We start from the raw sequence: 24,806 nt of genomic DNA, 5'->3' as shown, positions 1-24,806 counted from the left end.
CACAACTAGCAGTTGACAACAGTATTTCACAAGAGATAGTCCACGGTCTCCAACTCTCCTCTTGTACTATATGTAAGTACTGGTATCGTGCAGAATTTCATGGAAATATCCTGGTATCTCATCCAATTGATGTAATTAAATGTCTTCGAGGACATAATATAGGTAAATGGAGAAAATGCTAATTTTTAATACTATCTGCAGTGGCCTGTGACAAGATTTCAAAGGCAAAGCTTGACCAAGACTTAAAAATTTAACTCCAGAATCCTCGAACTATGAATTAAGTAGAAAGGCGTAACACAAACACACAAGTCATAACTAATCATATGTTGCTAAATGCCATAAAATACTCACAAAAGAAAGTAAAATCGTTTATTTAATTGTTTGGAAGTTTGGAAATATATACATATGTTTCTACAATTAAAGCTATTATACGAAACAATTCTTACAATACAACAATCAATACGGAACTACCGATTATAATCTTGTTCGAGTTCAAGACAAAAACATCTTGAACTTTACAACTGAGGCAATTAATGATGTGAATACAAAATTGACAAATTCAAATTCTTCGACGTTTCCTGCCCAAAGCTATGTGTACTTAACCTTGTGTTCAATCAATTTAATTCTTTGTTTCGATATTTTAGGATCAGTCTAACCTACGCGAATTCTAACATCAATCAACCCTTAACTGGTTTACACTTTACAAAAGAAATACCTGAAAAACCATCCGTACATACCAAACTCTCACCCTACTGCCTCGGTACACTGTACAGACTATGCTGTGAGCCACTAGCTGAGGCTGATGCTAGAGAATCTATTACATGAGTGGTATCACAAGTCAGTCTCGACGGTGTTATAGGCAACTGCGACAGGTCTTCTGGCAACATAGGTTTCGATTTAGAACTTCTTACTAAATTTGTAACTTCCGTCAGCATCACCTTGGTCAGCTTAATAACAGCTATGTGTGCAGCATATTGTAATATTAGTGCTCCAAATCCCTTATACAAACCTGTTCTACATTCTTCTGCTAAAATTGTGTGATAACAATCACTTGGACCTTCATAGCTTGTTAGTATGGGAACAACTTCATATCCTGTATCAAGATTATCGATGATAGTTCGTGTTCCTTGAAGATGCAACCTTCAAATATAAGATCAAGCAGTATAAGATTTCACATAAACATTATTATTGTTATTAATAGAAAACTTATTTAAATTAACTTCAGTTACTAATCTTAATCTTCCCAATGACCACCAAACAAATAACTGCTTCTGGATATTTCGGCTACGATACGGTTCTTCTTCATCAGTAGAAGGAAATTTATTCAATCATGTGGAAGGTATAAATCACACGGTTTTACTGATGAAGGAAAATCGGATCATTATTCAAAATATTTAGAAGCAGTTAAATATTTGGCTGGCATTGGGGACATGCAGGATAGTATTGTTACTAGCATGGAAATAAATACATAAAATAATTACGCACTTCCAAAGTTCTATGGCAGATGGCAGGTTGCCATTTTTTTTTTTTTTTTTTTTTTTAATTTCTTCGATATCTCTCACCTATTTTGGAGTGCGAGTCAGGCGATATCACATACACTTTAATAAATCGGTTGACCATTGATGGACTAATAGTATCATTCTAATTGACTTGGTGGTTCTCATTGTAATACGATGAGAACAAAATTCAGCTCTTCATGTTCCTTTCCAATGCAAAGTACAGTTAGTAGTTATAATAAAGATATGAAGGTAACAATTTTCCAATATTCTTGTGTTTAAAAATAAGTAAGGTGCCTTCCATTTCAACTCAGGCAAAAAAATATAAAATTGTACCATCACCATCTCAGATATTGTTGAAACTTTTTTTATAGCAACTAGACATGTTTTTAAGAGACCCATATTTTTTTGTTTTGTCGAAAAAAATTTTCCCGCCAAGTAATGGGCCATCAAAGACGGAGAGTACAATTTATGAATTGTAGAAGACATGGAAAATGGTCAACTTCGGAGCCTCACCATTCGGCTATCGAGACAGGTAGAGTTATAATTCTTGTTGTGGTATGTACATAGGGATATAAATAAACTATATTTTATTATAGTTTGGTTTGCGCATGCGTATCTTTTTGTACATAAATTAACAAATGAACGTCAATTTATCTGAAAAGTCGAAGTTTGCGAATTTTTTTCGAGCACTTCTAGTTCGAATTTTAAAATTCTGTTTTCACGGTTGGTAAGACCTGGTTACCCGCTTTCCGAAACAAATTTTGTATCGCTTCTGTGTGCAACCGTTTTGTCGCAAAAAATTCGAGAAATTGTAAAATTTTCAAAAATCGCCATGTTTGGGCGCCATTTTCTCGAAAACACCATCTTTTAAAATTCTGAAAGTTTGTCAGATGGTTCAACTTTCCATGAATAATAAACACACCAAACACCATTCTCGACCAATGCTTCATGAATTAACTGCAGCCTTTTAAAGTTAGCGAAGTTTCCTTAACTTTGATGTCACAGTTAGCAACACTGGGAACAATAAAAGTGCAATGATTTGATGATGTTTGTGGTTCACATTCATTAAATGAAGAATAAAAGGTTTTCTTGACTGTTTTTTATTATTATTTTGATCAAGAAGGCTCTGAAATAGTAAAATGACCCTCCCCCTACTCCTCCGTTTTCTTAAACCGAAATAATCTGAGGTGGAAATTACGATTACGAAACGCAGAAATTTCAAGTTGACTTACTTAAAATGGTCTTCGGAAACAAAATTTCACTGATTAATATTATTATTACTATTACTATTATTATTATTATTATAGTGTGCTCCAATAGGTGTTGGCTCACTCACAACTCGTCCAGGAGTGGATCTAGGGGGAAGAAATTTTATTTTATATATAAATAAAACCGATCTCAGAGTTTGGAGCACTTAAAAGTAGCTCTAAGTAGCAGTATTACCCCCCTCCCCCTTCCAGAAGTCCGTCCTGGATCCGCCCCTGCGTAGCACATTGGCGATAGTCACAAATGCTGAAGGTCCATGTGGAAGCATAAACAGCACTTCAACTTCACGTAATTCATGATTTATTCATAATATTTCTGCTACGCACCACTGGTTATCATACATATAGGCCTATGTATGTAACAAAAGTTCCTTTTTGCAGATTTCTTAAATCTTCACTTTGAATTGCAGAAGTTCGATTTTGGGGGAAGCATGAAGTTAGTTCATGGTGACCCGTTACTGCCATAAAAACTTCGCCATTTTCCGAAAGCCAAAGATGATTTCGTTGAATACCAGTTACCGGTCGCATACTTTCCCTTTTTTTCTTCCGGAAGTCGTCGAATTGAGTTCCAGGCAACAAAACGAGAGTAATAACCGGAGTTTGTACTTGCACTATACTCACGAATTCTTCTGCGGTTTTAGTGGCGGCGCGGTGGCTGAGTGGTAGAGCGTTCACCTCCGGTACTTGGGGTCCCTGATTCGATCCCAGCTCGCGCCGTGTAGGTTTTGTGGTGGACAAACACCGTGCTCGTGGGTTTTCTCGGGGTTATCCCGTTTCCCCCCACTTTCTATATTCCACCATTTCATTCATTTCTCATAATCACCGTCTTCTTTAGCCTAACCGGCATAAGCGTGGGACGTAAAACTTAAAGATTTCATTTCATTTTTTTTCTTCTGCGGTTTTAATACTGTGTATCTGTTTTGCTTAAGGTTATGCCGCGTTGCCACATTCTTTACACCCCCCCCCCTCAATACCGCCGCAGAGACCCTTGCATGGCCGGTTTCACTGCAAAACCACTGCTTTAACGGACCTGTCTGCATCTCGAACATCTGACAGCGATTTTTAAAGTGGGATGCAGCACCACCAGAAATCACTGACACGGTTTGGGAAATTGTAGACACTTTTTTTTCTCGTATTCAAACCTTTTTCTATAAAATATATTTTTGCTTTTCTTCGAGTATTTTTAGAATCTTGTCTATGGCTATGAGTAAATGAGCCGAATCGTGTGTTTTATCTTCGTTTATTACAACAAAACTGTCAGTTGTTTCATATTCCGGTGATAACTCTGAATTTCACTTTGCAGAATAACAGTCCAGTTTTCAGTGAAGTCCACATGAAGTAAAATAGAATTTGTATCTTGAAATTTTATATGGTGCTTTTCGGTAGCAATTAATTCTTGATGTAGTCATGAATTACAATTCTTACAGTTAAACAAGCAATGTACGATACGAAAACAGAAAGTGTCAGTTTTTTTAACGAGATTATTGTTTTCCCATATGGCATACGTAACACTCATTTTCATCAGGATCAATGATTAAAGACTCCACACTTATTCGTTCCACTCCAGGACATTCACCACATTCTTGAAGAAGACAGTTGTCATTTTCTACGGATCATACTATTAAAGGAAATAGGTCACTCATGACAGCTTCAATACAGGCTGAACCTTGGATTTGTAGCAACGCAGTAGCAGCTAACCTAGAATTTGCAGAATACACACACACACATACACACTTCCCTCGCAGGTTGCGGACTGACCCACTTTAGTCGAATACTGTAAAATTCCGAGTGACCCATTCTTATGTTGGGATTGTTTTGTTTAAAAAGTCAGTAAATTTCTTTGGTACGCGTAAGAAAACGTTTCGATTTTTTTTTTTTAACTTTTTGCCCTTTTTCGATCACTGTAATGACATCGCACTTAATTGAGACTTTGTTTGGAGCATTCCAAATCATCACTGAGGCAATAATTCAGACTTTTTGTAGATCATCAGAACTTATTGGATGGCCATTTCAAGTAATCGTAAATTTGTGTGTTTCGTAATCGTAATTTCCACCTCAGATTATTTCGGTTTAAGAAAACGGAGGAGTAGGGGGAGGGTCATTTTACTATTTCAGAGAGCCTTCTTGATCAAAATAATAATAAAAAACAGTCAAGAAAACCTTTTATTCTTCATTTAATGAATGTGAACCACAAACATCATCAAATCATTGCACTTTTATTGTTCCCAGTGTTGCTAACTGTGACATCAAAGTTAAGGAAACTTCGCTAACTTTAAAAGGCTGCAGTTAATTCATGAAGCATTGGTCGAGAATGGTGTTTGGTGTGTTTATTATTCATGTAAAGTTGAACCATCTGACAAAATTTCAGAATTTTAAAAGATGGTGTTTTCGAGAAAATGGCGCCCAAACATGGCGATTTTTGAAAATTTTACAATTTCTCGAATTTTTTGCGACAAAACGGTTGCACACAGAAGCGATACAAAATTTGTTTCGGAAAGCGGGTAACCAGGTCTTACCAACCGTGAAAACAGAATTTTAAAATTCGAACTAGAAGTGCTCGAAAAAAATTCGCAAACTTCGACTTTTCAGATAAATTGACGTTCATTTGTTAACTTATGTACAAAAAGATACGCATGCGCAAACCAAACTATAATAAAATATAGTTTATTTATATTCCTATGTACATACCACAACAAGAATTATAACTCTACCTGTCTCCATAGCCGAATGGTAAGGCTCCGAAGTTGACCATTTTCCATGTCTTCTACAATTCATAAATTGTACTCCCCGTCTTTGATGGCCCATTACTTGGCGGGAAAATTTTTTTCGACAAAACAAAAAAATATGGGTCTCTTAAAAACATGTCTAGTTGCTATAAAAAAAGTTTCAACAATATCTGAGATGGTGATGGTACATGCTCTGCCTGAATTGAAATGGAAGGCACCGTAAATAAACTAAAGCTTAATATCCCACAGTTATGCCCTTTAATCTAAAGGAGATGGATGATTGATGCAGAGGTTCCCAACTTTTTCTGACTGATGGTATTTTACTAAGCGCCCGTAATATCACTCACACTTGTTTGATTTTTCTTAACAATAAAACAAATTTTAACAGTAGCTCTCTCCGATGATTTAGTGGCTGGCGTCTGTCTTTGGTGTACATGGCTCTGGGTTCGATTCCCGGAGAGGGAGAGAGTACAAAAAATGTAATTTCACAATTATTCGCTTTCATTAACCATGCGTGTCTTTTAGCTTTAAAGGTATAGTCGTGGGTCGTTAAACTAATAATAATAATAATAATAATAATAATAATAATAATAATAATAATAATAATAATAATAATAATAATAATAATATAAAATAATTTCATTTCAATATAATGGGGTGTGAACCTACAATTTTCTATATACCGTATTCTCGCGTGTATAAGCCGCATTTTTTTTTCACGAAAAAGCAAACGAAAATGTAGGGTGCGGCTTATACACGCGAATGTTTTAAAATGGCTTAAAGATAATTACGGTTTTTTTTTTTTTTTTTTTTTTTTTTTTTTTTTTTTTTTTTTGCATTTGTTATACGGTATTTACCGTACATCACAAGAAACACGTATAGAAAACACAAGGCCACAATCAGTCGAAACAACAATTCAACACAGGAACACACGTTAACTCAAATACCGCTATTGTTGATTTGAATCAACAATTACCGGTAAACGAACAAAAGATTCCTCTGCGATAACAATCGCGCACTCAAGAGTTTTTCCTACGAGAAGGCAGTCTGTCTCGTGCGCTGCACCTATACATTACGAAGAGCGTGCCTTGTAGATTTCTTCTAAGGAAAATGTCCAAACGACTTAGCTACGATGCACATTTTAAATTGCAAGTTATCCGATTCTCTGAGGAAAACGGGAACCGAGCTGCTGCACGTCATTTTCACGTGGATGAATCCAACGTGCGACGTTGGAAAAAGCAGAAGAATGAACTTCAAGCAACAAGGGGCAAGAGGAGGGCGTTTCGTGGAAAAGCAGCTAAGTATCCACATTTGGAAGATGATGTTTTATCTTACGTTAATAAGAAAAGAAGTTCAGGTTATGCTGTTACAGTTGATATGATACGCTTTCAAGCTCTTGAAGAGGGTCGTCGGTTGCAAGTAAGCCACGATTTTCGAGCAAGTGCTGGATGGTGTGCACGTTTCAAGCGTCAGAATGGCTTGTCACTGCGTCGTAGGACAACAGTTGCTCAACGTCTTCCAGCAGACTTTGACGATGAAATTTTGAAGTTTCAGAGATTCATTATCCGTGAGCGACAAGCCAATGGGTATGCGCTCTCCGAAATCGGTAATGCTGATCAAACACCCATTTACTGGGACATACCTATATCTACTACAGTTGCGCCAAGAGGCTCGCGCACCGTAAGAATAAAGACTACAGGTGGTGAGAAGCAGCGATGTACCGTTATGCTGGCTGTTCTGGCAGATGGAAAAAAACTACCACCCTACGTTGTCTTGAAGCGAAAGACTGTACCAAAAGACATACCGCCGGGTATGTTTGTGAGTGCCCAGGAAAAAGGATGGATGGAAGAGAATCTAGTGTTGGACTGGCTACAAATGGTGTGGAACAGAAGACCTGGTGGTTTGCTGAAACCTAAGAGCTTGTTAGTTTGGGATAGCTTCCAAGCTTACGTGACTCCTCGTGTGAAGCGAACATTAAATGAGTGTAAAACTGACATAGCTGTTGTTCCTGGGGGCCTTACTTCCATGCTTCAACCCCTTGATGTTACTGTTAATCGCTCCTTTAAAAGTTCAGCAGGAGACTTTACAATGATTGGATGATTGCAGGAAACCATGACCGTACACCCAAAGGTAAGATCAAACGTCCGATTGTGCGGCTTGTGTGTAAATGGATTCTGGCAGCCTGGGAAAGTGTTAAACCTGAAACGATCGTCAAAGGATTTTTGAAGTGTGGAATATCCAATGCTCTGGACGGCTCCCAGAATATGCTATGGGATATCAGCGATAGTGATCGTGATGCCAGTGATGCCTCTAATGCAGGTACTGATAGTGCAAGCAACCTCTCTACTGGTAGTGACAGTGAATAACATTACAACTGTACATTTTGAGCAACCTCTCTAGTAGTAGTGACAGTGTGATTTTATTTTAGAATAAAAAAGTCTTAGTGTGTGATAAGTACGTACACATGATTTTATTTTAGCTGTAGCTTGATAGACATTCTATCCGCGGCTTATCCTTGAGATTTTTTTTTAAACAGATGTAAAGGTAAATTTTAAGGGTGCGGCTTATACACGCGAGAATACGGTAGTAGTGACTCAATGTAGTACTGACCTTGATGCTGCTGCTGGAGACGTTGCTGGTACAATCTCAAAACTGATTTTAACTGATTATTAAACGCTTCATGATTTTTATTTTCTAGAATTTTACGACACAGCATGAGACTGCGCGATACACCAATTGGGAATTACTGGATTAATGAACGGGAATGACGACAAAATAATTGGTATAATGATAAAGTAAAAGAAAGGACTCCAGGAACAGCCTAACAACAACACATCTGTTAAAACTTCGAATATAATAATCAACTGGGATATTGAACCTAACAATACAGCACTCATAAATTGTTCCCTTGCCATACTGCAAAACATAAAACACATGTATATATTCTGCATGTATTTATCAGGACTATAAATAGAAATTCATCGCGACATTACATGAAGCGTAAGCCTAAGAATCGAGTTTTTTTACTCAAGTTTCATATTCAGTTTGGGACTTAGCGTTCCTTTCAGCACAAAAGTTATGAGAAATTTTTCATAAAGATTTGATGATCATTGTAAAAATTCTGTTACATAGTAAGACTAACACACTGGCGTACTGCTAAAAACATAAAACTGAATTCATGTTACTCAATTTAATGACATTCTAATAAATAAATAAATAAATAAATAAATAAATAAATAAAAAAGTCTCTTGATGAATTATTTTGAATTTTGCATACTCAGATAATGACATTGTGAAACAATTAGGAAGATGATAAAGAGCAGTGAGCACTTTAAGTAGGATCTCAGATGCACATATATAGTAAACATGCTAGATTATCAAACAAACGCAGGCAACATTTTTTTTTTTTTCTACCAGACACACTGAGAAATTATTTGCGGAGATCAAAACAATTTTATGCATTTATGCGGAAATATAATTCATCCAGATAATCGAAATCTTTCATTAAACTAGCGAAAAGCACAATTACATCAAAATCTTGAACAAATATTATTCACAACCTTCACTAGTACGAAAGAAAGAATACGTTAGGGAGCAGTCTAAAACAAAATTAATTTTCACAGAAAACAATTTTCTTTTAAAGTGTTCTTGTTATGCTTATTTTTTTTTTCTTTTAAATGTTTTATATATTTCGGCCAGTACTTAGTTGTTCTCGTGCTTGCAAGTTAACATGAAAATGACCATAGCATTAATTAACTCCACAGGTTAGGAAACCCAAACGTCCATTATAGCAGAAAAAAAAGTCCGTCATGATTCTATCTGTGTAAATTCGATTCAGTCAGAATTACTAATTTTCACTTCGCTGATACAGCTTTATATTATCTTCCTACCGTCTTCCCATGGTTGTCAAAGATCTTCCCATGCGCTTCCGAACTCCAATTGCATGTACCCTCAGTGTATTTTTCATGCGAGCGAAGTACTTATGCTCATTTTAAAGACTTTCCATTTAATTATTCGAAATGAGTTGAGTTGAGTTGATTTTGAGTTTAACGTCCCGTTCAGTAGCGAGGCTATATGAGACGTGGACCTACTGATTAACGTGGAATCCGAACCACATGAGCTCTCGCCGGGAATCGAACCCGGGTCTCCCGCGCCATAATTCGGAATGAATTCCATGAAAAGTAAAATACAATAAAACCTGTAAACTTGTTTTTTCTTGTTTTCAAAGGGTGCTGTCGTGGCTGTACAATCTTTCTCGAGAAATTTTGTATGTGCAGAAGCTTCTTAACTAATGCAATGATTCTATTATAAAGACATGGTACACCACGCCCCGTGTCATACATACGAGTAATTAACATAAATCTTCTGATTTACCTTTTATTTAAATTCAGAGTTTGTTCGTAATCCTACAAATATATCTCATAATTTCAAATGCCGTTGGCGTCTAATTATCTACAGAACAATATTAAACTGCCTCTACAAATTAGCTCGCTTCCACGGTAACTTGATTATACACATAATATATACTTCGCAACCGTCTCAAATAACTTCTAACCAACCCTACACTATTTCTGTTCTCATGTATTACTTATTACTGTATAAGTTGGCCACCTGTTTACCTTGGAATATGGTTGCATGGAAGCAACATCATTCATATGCTGTTAATGATAAATTCACTTACGTGCTGTTAATGATAACGTTGGACACCTACGTGGTCTCCATGTTTTAAAAATTTTAATATTAGATTTTATTGTCCTGTGTTTGGAAGATCAATAAACCCACGGGAATGAAAGGGTGAAAACTTATTCATTACATAAAGGAATTTCTGCAAACATACTGCTTATTGCTTGTAAATCTATTGTCAGCAAGTGGAGGACACATTGGTGCCATTAAGCCTTTACATTAATATTCTGCATTGCAAGGCATTTGGTAGTTCTGTGCACACTGATTTATTGAACTATCAATGTCCTTCCTTTCCGTCATGTATTTACAACAAACGATTATTGGATTTATGGTGCTTTTTTTTTTTTTTTTTTTTAAATCAAATCAAATCAAATCCTTTGAATGTATAGGTTTGTAAATGCGCGATACTATCGCATTAGAGGAGTACAACAATATGGATGCTTTGAGTATTTCCAGGAGCTGACGATCTTATCTGCATCTATCATCACAGGTAGAAGAGAGAAAAGAATAAAGAATGTGCCGTAACGTTTTTCAAATGTAATTTAAGCCACATCTAACAAGAACATTAGGACCATAAAGTGAAAATAGCAAACTAAGATATTTATTACACACGATATTTTTATATCGCACAAATAATTTTAAATATATTATTTACAAAATACAAACTCGTATGTAGATAGTAATCAGGTACTACATTTAAAGTTCTTATATTACGATCTATAATCACTTTTACTTCAAAATACATTTATGCATTTTCTGTAAGTTCGCTCCAAGTCTAAATTGGTCATTTTTCACTGAAATGGATGGTGGTCAACATACACAGGTTTAACTGTTAACGGATATATTGGGAGGATGGGGGAACATACATTCATACAGTAAAATGACTGCCTAAGTCCAACTGGAAAACAAAAGTATCAAGAGATAAAACTCAAAGAAATAAGAAAAACGCTGACAAAGTCTATCGCACGAATGAAAGAACACAAGACGAAAAGATTACGACGCACAACTACGAGAATTTGGCAGTCTGAATCGTGCTCTGACATCTATCTGGGAATTTAGTCAATATTCCCAATCTACATAAGAGCGATGTAATTTTCACAGTACAGACTGTCAACGCTGATCAGAAAATAAAACTGTTATCAGATCAGTGTTCGATACAGAGTCTCACAATCACTTCACTTATATGTATTACGGAAAGAAGAATGTTGAATACCAAGAATCAGTGTTAAAAACTTTCGTTCGTTCACCTCGGATAACTTAGCTCTTGGAAATCTACAAATCTTCTGCTGCTTTTTAATAACTGCTTCGACCTCTGTATAGGATGGTTTCTCAATTAATGACTGCAGTTTGTACTCACTGTCCTTTTTCTCAATTTCCTTACAGTTTCCAGCTATGCTTCATTCATCATCCTATACTATATTCCCTCTGGTTGGTTCCATACTCTGACGTTATGTTTTGTATTAAGTCACTAATATACCATTCGATTTTCAAACAAGAAAGAAAAGAAAAATACTACCTATCATCTGCCTGTTTAACACCAAAGTTCTGTGAACTCTTCTTCCGGCATAGTAAGGAAAGCCCGCGGAAGGGTAAAAATAGCTACACACAAAGACATACCCAGTGTAAAATAATTCCTTGAAATATAGTACAGTCACCCACATAAGTACCTGAACCTCCATCTATTATAATTCAATAACTTGGAGTCTAGGCACTTATGTGCGTGACTATACAATAATTACGCATAGGATGCATCTGATAACTCTATAGTTAGCTATCCTGCCATATTGCTGGAATCACAGTTACTAATACCTAAATCATTGGCACGTCTCCTACATTTCGCGAAAATATTTATGATCGTGATCCAGTTCTTGTCCAATTGCCTCCGATCCTAATTTAAATCCTATATCTTCTATTCATAGTTCTTGTAAGAAAAACACTTCCTATACTATTCTCTCATTGTTGTTAATGATTTCAAATAAAATATTCGTTTCCTTCGTATCAGTTTGTTTATCTTTTATACCCACCCACCATTTTGATAGTCTAATTTTATAGATATTTCTTTTGATACTATTTCTCCTCACACGAACAGGAAGCATATTATACTCCACTACTTTGTAACTTGTTCGTGAAGTAAATCGATTGTCGCTCATAGATGTACAAAATGCATATTGAATAACTAGAAGAAAATCTTACCTGACCTATACACATGACACAGATTTAGCAACATACAAAAGTCACTCAAAAAAAGTAACAGTTTCAATTATCCTCTAATTCACTGGATGCAAGGTAAATATATATTATATATATATATATATATATATATATATATATATATATATATATATATATATATATATGGTACGGAAAAAGTCCCGCGAAATACACAGATCAGCAAAACAAACAAAAACACACGTTAAATAGTTTTGAAAAAGCTATCCAATGATACCAAACGCAACCTCCTATCCCAACCCCTTTCGGAGGTAAGAGGGTAACTTTAAAATTTTAAATAGGAACCCCCATTTCTTATTGCACATTTGGATTCCCAAGAAAAAGGGACAATGATTTGACCCAACATTGAAAACAGTGCCTTCACGGATGGCACTTAAATCGACACACACAAAAAAGGATGTACAATACATTATGAAAATGCAAATTGTCACTTCAAAGTCCAGTATGCTAACCGCATGGGCACAGGATACGGGGCTGACATTTTGCATTTTCATGTTCTGGTGCTCCCTTTTCTGTATGCCGATTCAAGCACCATCCGTGAAGGGATTGTTTTTAACTCTGGGTCAAATCACTGTCCCTTTTCCTAGAGAATCCAAATATACAATAAGAAATAGGGGTTCCCATTTAAAATTTTAAAGTTACCCCCAGGACTACATATAAAATTTTATTTCTAACTGTATAGTCTGTAACATGTTTCTCAATACTCTTGCCTGTTTCTACTGTTGCATCTATTAAATGTCTACGCAAGCTATTCTAACAACTATCTCGTTTCAGATAATTTATTTCTTCTTTTCTCAATTATTTTCCGGATTACGGCACGATGGTTCTCCTTCGTAGAGCAAGCACCGACTCGCACTGTATACAGATACACTATATAGACACAAATCCAGCCTTTGGCTCTCAGTAAACCTTTCTATAGAAATTAAAATATATTATGGTCTTTTTTCAAAACTTATCCTTTGGTCTATAAACCATTTTCCGAAACACTCAGTTGATTTTCATAGGGTTCTTAAGACATATTTCAAACTGATGAGATACGCTACTTGTAACAGACATGAATAACCGGATAACGAATTCTCTATTGCCAATTCATTTCGTTGATAGTCTTTTTCTCCTCGAATTCACACCAGTTTTCAACTATACACTTTATACGAAGTTAACATTTATTTAAAACACATTCCACGACCAAATCTAACGGAATTGAAGCGTACAATATCTACAGTACAATGTTCACTAAGTAATTTTACAACTGCGGGCATTAAACATTAAGCAAGATTTAATGTTTAATTAATAATGTTATGTATCTACATTATTTTGAACAAATACTTAAAATCACTTATAACTCTTTCAACTAATGTACAAGCTTTTCGACGAAAAAAAAAAAAAAAAAGTTGAATACTTTTTGGGTGATATTATTGGTCTGATGGGTATTTTTCTGTTATGAGTATTCATAACTCATCAATCATAGAAATAGAGAGGGTTATTCGTTTAATAATATTTTTCTTTCTTTCATTACAAAAAGGATTCCTCAACTTTTCTATTTACTATTCTAATTATTTTATTTAGAAGTTATATTCTCTCTTTATACTGGTGTTTTCCAATTCTTACTGCACTACATCTCCTTCGATATTAAGTCAAAACTAGTCCCTTTGACCAGCATAATGTCCCATGCGTCCACTTGACCTTGCAATCTTTGAACTGTTTACTTAAACAACCTAACTAATTTCGATATTTTAAATTTATTGTTCCCTAAAGTACTTGTCAATACCGGATTCACCAATATTCGTACTTTGATTAGTAAATATCTATTAACGTACAGATATGTTCGATTTAATAGAGACACCTGATTGGTATGGTGTTGGATCACCTTTTGTTTCTTCATGCACAAGAAGAAACAGAAAACATAAAAATGACTTTCTTCTTCCTGGTGAAAAGAATTTTCTAGTTTAACATCTCATGATTATGAACCGAGGCTAAGGGAGAAGGTGATGATGATAATAAATGAAAAGGTGAAATGGAGAAAGTCGAAGGAAACGGGAGAACCTAGAGAAAACCCACACATACAGCGTCTGTTCACTACAAAGTTCACCTGGCGTGAGCTGGGGCCCAACTAGAGAACCACACACCAGAAGTAAGCACTCTAACAGTACGCCACCGCGGCCCTTTTTCTCCTTTCTGGTGATTGTACTTCCTTCTGAAATGATAATTTGCTTCCGTGTAGCCCTGTAGTTCGCACATGTACTTGTTTGTAAGAGTGGTCTCGGATCCAATCCCTGACTGGAGAACATGCGGTTCAAACCTCACGCATTGAATTATATATGCATCGCTAAAACTTTTAATCAACCAATCAATTACTCTACTGAAATGATTATTCATTACTTTTAGTCACACTTTTTCTTTTCATGTTTTCAGTTCAATGTTTGGTGCTCTTACATTTTTAACTTTAAATAGCTAAGAATCAAAACTTTTACAGTCTTTTTAAAGTACAAACATTTCATACTGACTACTCCCATTATACGGTATGTTTGGTGTCACAAACTTGTTGCTTTGTAGGGTTTTCATTTTATTTTATTTTATTTTATTTTTTATTTATTTTTTATTTTTTAAAAATTTTTCTTATTACTAATCCAGAGTTTAAGCTACATTAGTAAGATGAAAAAGACTTGGAGTTTACTAAAATTTCACGACTAGAAAAGGTGGAATATCATCAGCTCCCTTAACACGCCAATATACAAATTAAATATTATTTGCGTAAATAATAATCGTAATGGACTGATAAACAGAAAATGAAAAAAAAAAAAAAAAAAAGATTAAGCTGAACACAGTTCTATAAATTAAATATAGATGATCGCTAGTATGTTAAAAGCTTTAAAATTTTAACTTAATCGTTGCTAATGTATTTAAATGTAAAGGAAAATCACAAGGGAAGGAAAGTATCTCCCATGTAATACAGTAATTTCTTACCTATGCAAAACAGTTTCTGCCGGGTAAAGCAAAATATCTGCTACAATAAGTCCTATCAAGGATGATGTCACTTCGATATCTTGATTGCTTACTTCACTAAGGACAATACGTGAAACGGCTCCCTGGAAAAACAGGAAAAGAATTACAATTTGAATATTACGTAACAATCAGATCAATAAAAACGTCAGAAAACAGAAAATGGATAACAAATTGATAAAGAATACAAAATTAATACAAGAGATATTACTGGTATCGGCTCATGCAGTGTAACTTTCGGTTTGGAATATGGAAAAGACTAAGACAACAGGAAAAGCAACATATATATTAAATAAGCTGAAGTACATAAGGTATGATTCAGATTTACTATCACTAAACAAAGAACGGTAAAAAAATAAAACAAGATTCCCAAACCAAAGCTCTATATTTCATAAACTATGTTGCAGGATTTTAAATTCACACAGCATACGGACCTTATTATCCAGTGCGCGCAGTTTCTTCTTGACGTCAGGAAAGAGGGCTTCTCTGTAGTTTGCTGCCCCTTGTTTCGAAATCCATGTTCAGCTGCGCTTAAACTGCGTAATGTTTGCGCAAAGCAGCTTGTTAGCAATCATATCCCCCTTTGTGGCCATGTCCACGCGCGCAACATATTTGATGTAACTTTTCCCCAGAAACTCGATGATGCTGTACACATAATGAGATGATGTCTTGTCAGGCCAAAATAAAATAGGGTTGGTAATATTTAGCCTACGTAGCCATGGCGACAAAATCTTCCGCAGACACTTTACTGTTCCGAGTTCCGTCGGTCACAAACCCTGGAGATGGTCTCGCATCCTATACCATTTCCTGCCAGAGACCTATTTCTCAAAAGTATTAGTCTTGTAATACTAATACGAAATTTTTGAAAACTGAAAATTTTACAATTTCATATATCATAAAGTCACAACAAAGTAGAGGTATTAGCGTTAGTATTTGGTAATGATTGTTACTACTGTTCTAGTGTTTGTTTCATGGTACTTCATGACTGGAAAAATGAAAGTTAATAGCTTTGACAAATAGGTCCCTGGGCATCATCTTTGGAAATTTGGATTTCGATTGTACCATTGCTTCTATACAGATTCATACACATGGTGTAATGGATATATATTCATTGGCATTCATCTTTGAGGCAACCATTCGACCTTTGTTTCATCATTAATGATGACAAAATGTTATCTCCCGACTTTATGGCTTCTTTATACAATTTGCTACAATTCTTCACCTTCTCCTATCCTTGCCACCGTTTATCTTTTACGGGACCGAATCCCGGCTGTACTCCTGTTTCTCATCACGGAAGCATACGAAATATTCCATTATAGAGCAGCTTGTCGCATTAGCAGCTTTGGTTGTTTCACAAAAAAACGTCCTTGTTTTCTCTACCATCCTCTGGTTACATGCTGTGGGATGGAAGCCTGACTTTGTGTTGTATCGAACATTACCCGTTTTCAGAACACGATTGATGTCTCGATTTCTACATAAAATAAATGTCGAGAAATTGAATTTTAGTCGGTTTTATATAAATTTTGAACATAGTTTAGAAGTAACCTAGGAATATTTGAAATATTAGAAATGTTATGATTTGTTTGAAGTTGTTACGGTTTACTTAACACATAAGATAAAATTACAGGTATTCAATGTTACCAATTAGCCATTAAATGAAAGCAAATCAATTGGAATTTCCTATACCTTTTACTGTAGTATTTTTTTTTTTTTTTAATTAATTGCAAAGGATCACATCAAAGGTAGTATAAAGTATCAAAGATCCTGGGTTCGAGGATCATGCTGTTCAAAACATAAAACATTCCAACCTTGATTGACAGCATTAATATGCAGCATAAATACACAGTGTAATTATAAGTGTACCCAAAGAGTCATTCACCATGAAGACGAATTTCGAGAGAAAGCGATATTAAGCTCCCTATCTACTCCAGAATACACTGGGCCAACGTCATAATGAGACCTAGTTAACTCTATCTTGCATTACCTTATTTAATCAGTTATGCATACTTGAAATATAAGACTTATTGTACTTACATAATTACAGCCATTCCTACACTATAAAACAAAATGTAACGACGAGTAAAAATTCGCGACTACACAAAGTGACTTAACCACAAGTACACTTTGGCCGTAGGTTAATTCAGCTAAGTGAGATAAGTCTCGGAGCTAATTATTTACTTCCCCTACAGACCACGGATGGGTCTTCGCGGGCTATGAACACGATAGACTGTGCGGAGAGATCCAGCTCACGCATAGATCTGAATCGTACTTCCCCTTGAACAACTGAACAAGTCGTTATAAACAATCTCAATTCTCTTCCACATTACAAACCGTAACTTTGACCCAACTACGTCATAGCCCTGAATCCTATTCCATTTTGGCCAAAATATTATTTTTGATATTTCTAAACTCGGTCACCGCTTTCTATCCATCTTGTAATGAGGATACTCAGATGTATGCAAAGAATTCTCTTCCGTTAAGGACAGTTATTGTTTTTGCTGTGTATGAAGTTACTTCTTTTTATTGTTCACTAAAGTTTTTAATGCCTCTCTTTTAGAAGTTTTTGAATAAAAAAGAAAAATATTTTTTCTGGATTTCGTCCCTTTTTTCCAGTGGAACGTGGTAATCCCATGCTAACGAAGTACACACGGTCAATACTGAAATGTATGACAAAGTTATTGTTTCTGGATTTCGTCAGTTTTTCCCACTAAAACGTGGTACGATAGATTCTCTCACACACACGCACCTTAGTTTTCCAAGTAGGACACAGTCACTGCACGATCACGATTGTGCGCCTGGAAAAAGCTGCCAATGACAGTGTTCAGCGTCGCCTTCAGCATGATGTTTACATGCATCACACTTCAACAAATACTGTCTACTGTATCCTGTAGTAGCAGAGCGTATACGTTCCTCGTCCTCGTACCCACTGGTACCAACTCACAAGTCTGTGACAATAAACCTGAATAATATCTTATGAGGTGTTCCGGGTAGTAAAGGCGAACTCAACGAAAGTTACGTGCAATTTGAACACTGGGAAACATTTCAGGTGTTCAAGTAACTCTGTGGCAGCTAATTCTCGTGTCTATATGTATAGTTTGTGGAAGTTGCTCCTCTTTCCTTTAGAAAATACAGTTTTAAATAAATGGACGATTATTTTGACCATTCAGAGTGCATTTCCAGAAACCAAGCCTTTGTTGGTTCGATCTTACTAATCGGAATGCCTCACATTCAGTTGTTAGTTTTCTCTTCGGTTGTATGAAGTTTCATCTAGTTTGAATTGACTGAAAGTTAGAATATGGCAATATTTTCCGAATTCTAATAGTATTCCCTGTATATAATCTTTAATTGTCATTTCTTTATATGTACACTAACTCTTACAACATGCAAAAAACTTCTTTATACGCACGTAATGAAAATGTAATACATTAGGTGGACACAATGTACAATGTATCTAAAACAACAAACAGTTGTTAAAAATCTGAATTTTTTGACCTGAAAAAGCACCATTTGGTATTTAAAAAGAACTGGTACTTGCTATCTACAAAAGACGATCTAACTATAAAAATTAGTCTCTCTCTGACAGATATGACAAGAAAGAAAGAAAGACAGGTTCACAATTCAATTCGTTTATGAACGTATACGTTGTATTTGTGTTGCGGGTATGTTCAGCCATAAATTCGACATATATATATACACTGATTTTGATGATTCTATTTTTGTTCATCCCGTATACCCCGTATATACATTTCTGATGGTTACATGCACATTTCATTAGGATCTTATGGTAGTCTTTGGAGCTAAATCAGTAAACACTCCAACGGCTGAAGTGTTAACAACGTGATTAACCGATTTTGTTGTGAATATATTTACACGACTTCGATATTGACACTTTTTTCCTTTCTTTCTTTTTTTGAAGAAATAACCATTACGATAGTCTTGTGTAAAATTTCATTTGGATCTAATCATTACCTTTGAAGGTAAGCTATGAAACTCCTTAATACCTGACCCATACCGTACTTATATGAATTTGATCACGCATAACTTCGACACAGGTGACCGATTTTAATTCATTTATTTTTTTATTTTATTTTTATTTGTTTATTGTTATTTTGATTGGTTTGTATGAAGAATATACTTCCGCAGTAGTTTCGTATAAATGTCATTAGGATCTAATGATAGACTTTGATGCTAGATCATGAAACTTCTCAACAACTGATGCTGTTAATATTGTATTTATAGATGCTTATCAATTTAATGGAAACACTTGTAGTTGGAAACACGCCATTACTCACATAAAAACGCTTTTTTTAAATATAAGTCTAAAATTCTTGAGGGTCGCTTACAATCGCATAATGGTAGAATAGTGGAAATACCAGAGAAACCAGTATTTTTAATTGTTGTTTATGATATATTTTAAAAGTAATAATGGTTTGAGACTTTAACAACAATGTAAAGTTCAACTGTCGATTGTTTAATTTTTCAGTTCATAACATTGCATGTAAATTCAAGCATAGTATTTTTCAAAAGCGACAGAGGGCAGCACCGGTAACTATCTGGGAAAGTGCTTCTAAAAATCATTGGTTGGATAGTTGTGTGAATTTTCTATAGTGAGAATAAGTGGACTCTCAAAAGTGACAAATTCTCAGGGGGGGGGGGGTATTCAAATATATATGTATATACAGTAATTTCGACAATTCTAAATATTGCTTTCAAGTACAAAACTACCTACGAAGTTATCTTGCGGCATGAAAACTGGATGAATAAAATTGCCACACGCTAAATTACTTCACTAATGGATAATATATTTACCTGTTTTTTCTGTTCCTGACGTAGATTAAGATGTAGGCATCTGCTTGTAATACCTCGTATAATTGTACTGAAGAAATACTTCAATAAACCATGTAAAACAGTAGGTAAAACTAAGGCCCATACTGGAAGCATTCGCCCTGAAATTTAAAATTAAACCTCTGACTATTTTGTACTATTCACTAGTTTTGTCGTTTACAGTAAAAAAAAGTTTTTTTTTTTTTTTTTTTTTTTTTTTAAAGCTGCGATCGGGAATTCAGTTCTTACGCCAATAATAGGAATAAGTAAGACCTCAAAGAACAATATACGCCGTGTTTTATGAAAGTCAGAAATATTTTATGAAAGTACTCTGAAATATTTTCTTCACGTTTGCATGAATTCACACCCTTATATTCTTTTGACAGATTTCAACTCCAAGCAATAGGTTCTATTGGAAGCATAAAAAAAAAGTCCATAATATAAAGAAATATAAAGAAATGATAGGTCGCTGGCAGAAGCGTCCATTTCACATCCTCTGTTCCTGGTAAGAGGACGATTTACCGTTGTGTATTAAAATGTAGACAAACAAGTTCTGCATTGAAACGGATGTCTCTTGGCCGACCTCGAACCCAACCGGACCAGGAAATGTGGCAATTGTCAGGGCTTCGATTTAGTAACCCTCTATCGCGTTCTACACGTCTGCACCCAAAAGTATCAACAATGAAAGCCACCACTTGACTGATATATTGGTCAAAACACTTTAATTTAAAACTGCATTCTGTATACGTTTCAATAATAATAATAATAATAATAATAATAATAATAATAATAATAATAAGAAGAAGAAGAAGAAGAAGAAGAAGAAGAAGGTTTGTCGTATCTTATTTGGTTTTGAACCTATTAGCTTCCCAACTTGAGGTTTCTTTCAGCCACACCCTGGAATATGCTCTTCCAACATCAAACCTCAAAGATAACACACATTTTGAATCATTTCGGTAGTTACTTGTTTCAAAACAAACAACCTATTACAACAATACATTTGACCAGGTCTTCCATGGATATATCCTCAAAGTCATTCTCCAAGATTCCTCCATGTCACTCAAATAGAGACGAAAAGTTCCACTTAAATATCCTTAAAGTAATTTCCTCAGATTCTTCCATGTCACTCAGAAAGAAATGGAAATTTCTACTTAAGTATGCTCAAAATTATTCTCACAGACTCTGCCACATCACTCAGAAAGAGATGAAAAGTTCCACTTAAGTATCCACAAAATTATTCTCCCAGACTCTTTCATGTCACTCAAAAAAAGATGGAAGTTCCACTTAAGTATCCTCAAAATCATTTAATTGTCGTTTCAGACTCCTCTGTCTTTCAGAAAGTGACTGTAAAAATCACGTACGTATCCGCAGTATCATTCTTCCAGACTCTTTCATGTTACTCAGAAAGAGATGGAGAGACACTTAACATTGCTAACGTATGTGCGAACTGCTCCTCGTTTGTAATATACGTAAATTAATATGAAAACAATTACTGCCCCTATACATTATATGCCCATAAATATTACCAATCTAAAAACTATAGCATTAAACGTTGCCTTATCTGATTCGCCATGCAATAACTTACAAATAATCATTTTTAATTGCATAGCCCAGCCATGATTTTCAACTTGCAGTAGGCCACTTGATAACGAATTCCTTTTTGCAAATGCGTGCCTTTTTTTCCCCCTCCAAAATCGAATATGAAAAATTTTCTTACAATTTCCTCTGTAATATGCATACATAATCATCATACGTACTCGCTTATCTACCTTGATAAGCATATTTAACATCCTGGTTTTTCTTATTCAAACACCCTTATTGCCAACAATATACAAATGTAACACATACCCTTTTGTGGCGATCCGAAACTTAACAATCTGCACATGCCTTCTTTGAAAACATCGAAGATACCTGGTTTCTCGCTCGCAATATCACTCTGAACTGTTTCAACCAAACTTGCAGAGTAGAAAGGAGTGACTATGGCCAGACTAGTGCTGTGCAAGAAGAACAATAATTCTTACTTTAAAAATAATCACTTTATTTAAGTAACAATAAAATATATTCATCAAATTAATTTGTATGTTAAAAAATACACAATCGCCAATAGACTATCTACCCTGTACTTATTATTTTATCCATAGCTTTGGAATTGTCCAATCAATTACAATATTAGTTCCTTGTTTCTGAAAGAACATACATTCTCTGTACATTATTTGACAACATATATAAATTGGTTAAGTCATTTCTAAGTAACCAATAAAAGAAATCTAGTGTTATACAAGCACTTTTGCTGGCTACTGAATAAGGTGAAAGAAAAAAGCTTCTACAAATGGAAGAAAAAAAAATAATTACATTTAAATTAAAAACGTTTCAGTTAGGAGCTAGAAGCGTGGATAAAATTGGACAATCATCAGGAACTGCTACTTAACTTGATAAATTACTGGTCGCATCACTCCAGGACTTTTGATAAAATGAAAGAGAACAAAATAAATTTTAGGATGAGACAGAGCAAGTGGCGATTGTCTGCAAAGGTCTGAACGAGTGAACCTTACGTATAGACACTGTATAGACATGTATATGTGGTATTTTAAAGAGGGTAATTGGAAAGTAAGCTTCGTTTGGATGTAAGTTTAAAAAAGTAAAATTAAAAAAAATAAACCTATCTGACATGTACGGCTGTCCTCTATTTTTCAATAGCTGTCATGTAAATTAAAGCAATTGTCATAGCATTTCACCAACTTACAAATCTCTTCTGAATAAAAATTGGCTCCCCGGGAATTGAGCCAACCTATCACACCATTTTAAAATCCTTGTCGTCAGCAAAGTGCTGTGCCCCATGTGAATCTTCATGTGAATCAACAGATGAAAATCAGAGAGAGTCAAATCAGGGATGTACGGGGATGATAAAACACATCCCATTTAAATTGGCGCAAAGGATTTTATGTTCGCCGAGAGCCGTCTGGGCGAGCGTTGTCATACAAAAACACAACCCCAGATGTCAGCAGGCCACGACCTTTGCTCTGAACGTCTTTTTCAGTAAATTTCAAAATTGATTAATGTACCACGTTCCATGAATTCCACAAGCAAGATTCCTTTAGCATCCCGAAACTCGATGGCCATAATCTTCCACGCTGACAAAGTTTGTCGGGCTTTTCTCTGCTTGTTTGAAGAAGTGGTATGACCCCATACCATTAACTGTTGTTTTGTCAGCGTTCACATTTGCAATCCAACTCTCAACGCCAGTCACTATTCTGTTCAAAATCTCCTCCCCGTCCGAGTTATATCGAAAGAAAGAAAGAAAGAAAGTCTAAGACAGACCACATCTGACTGATTTGTGCATCTCCGTTAGAATTTTCGGTGTTCATCGTGCACAGAACTTCCGATAGTCTAATTTTCCGGTCACTACCTTGTACAAAACGGTCCAAGAGATGTGCAGAAAGCTCCGAGATTGTGAATCGACGGTCTCACTAACTTCTTCATCAATTTTCTTAACGAGAACATCACAAACTACAAAAGCCCCACCACGCCTCGGTTCATTATGAATATTTGATCTTTCTTCTTTGAAAAATCTGATCCACTGAAGTACGACACCTTCACTCATAATGTTTGGGCCGTACACAGCACACAATTAACGATGAATGTCTAATTGAAAGACTTTTTGCCAAAGAGATCTTTATCACTCCACGTACCTTGCATTTAGCGGGATTTTCTATGGCGGCATGTAGGAAACACGTAGGAATACAAGATATTTTTACAAATCAGTGTACTTACACTTACACTAAAAGAACACGCACATACCAGTTCTTTTTTATGACAAAAGATTAAATATTTTACTTAGTTGAATTTTGTCTTCCCTTCCTTCCGATTTCTCTTCTTCTATACTTTTTTTTTTATTATTATTATTTACACATTGCATAGTACATTTTAGAGCTTCCTCATGACTACATTGTTAAGATATGCAGTCTGGGAGTAGGCCTGTGTCTCATACAGTCTCGGTATTAAAAAGAAACGGTAAACCATACGCCAACTCTAATGATACTAGAATTTATTTACGAAGACCAATTGCCTGCACAATCAGGTATCTGAAGAAATGCATTCAATTTATAAGTAGTTAAACTTTATTTTATAAATTACGCTTCAAGCAAACACGAAACTTAAATCAGGATACGATGTATGAAAAGTAAATGTTTACACTCATCAATAAACATATAGATTTATTATGAGTGTAAACATTTACTATCCATACAGTCCATCCCTACCAAATACCGTTCCCAAACTAAGTCTTGATAATGCTAAGAGATGTCAGCGAAATTACGGCGCTGATATAGTTTTAAAACGATTTATATAAATTTGAAGCAGCAACAGTGAGCTAAAAAGCCTAGGTTAAGTTTAAACGATGGCAGCCTTGATAAGAATTGGGACTGTTGTAAGTACTTTTATTTAAAAATTAAAGGTGCATTAACGTGAAAACTACCTTGTAATTCTCATCATACTAATGCTGAAAGGTATAATACTGGACGAAAGTGGTTATGTGAGTGTGAGAAGTGGCAAAACGTATTACATTCTGAGAAAAACTGTTG

General features: G+C 35.2%; 1 protein-coding gene across 1 annotated transcript in view; it reads right to left on the bottom strand.

Moving 5' to 3' along the window:
• Window positions 1-355: 355 nt before the first annotated feature.
• The window catches only part of LOC145666673 (mitochondrial outer membrane protein SLC25A46-like), a 57,034-nt gene continuing 32,583 nt past the window's right edge, over window positions 356-24,806 (bottom strand). Inside the window, exons 5-8 of the mRNA XM_081734148.1 lie at window positions 22,075-22,220; window positions 20,212-20,348; window positions 15,367-15,488; window positions 356-1,140 (exon numbers count right to left, since the gene is read on the bottom strand). Coding sequence (XP_081590274.1) covers window positions 750-1,140; window positions 15,367-15,488; window positions 20,212-20,348; window positions 22,075-22,220 — 796 coding nt within the window. The 3' untranslated portion in view covers window positions 356-749. The remainder of the gene's footprint in view (window positions 1,141-15,366; window positions 15,489-20,211; window positions 20,349-22,074; window positions 22,221-24,806) is intronic.

Source organism: Thermobia domestica, chromosome 12, assembly GCF_964235325.1.
Source record: "Thermobia domestica chromosome 12, izTheDome1.hap1.1, whole genome shotgun sequence".
Taxonomy (NCBI): Eukaryota; Metazoa; Arthropoda; class Insecta; order Zygentoma; family Lepismatidae; genus Thermobia; species Thermobia domestica.
This window is presented reverse-complemented; position numbering and strand designations above follow the sequence as displayed.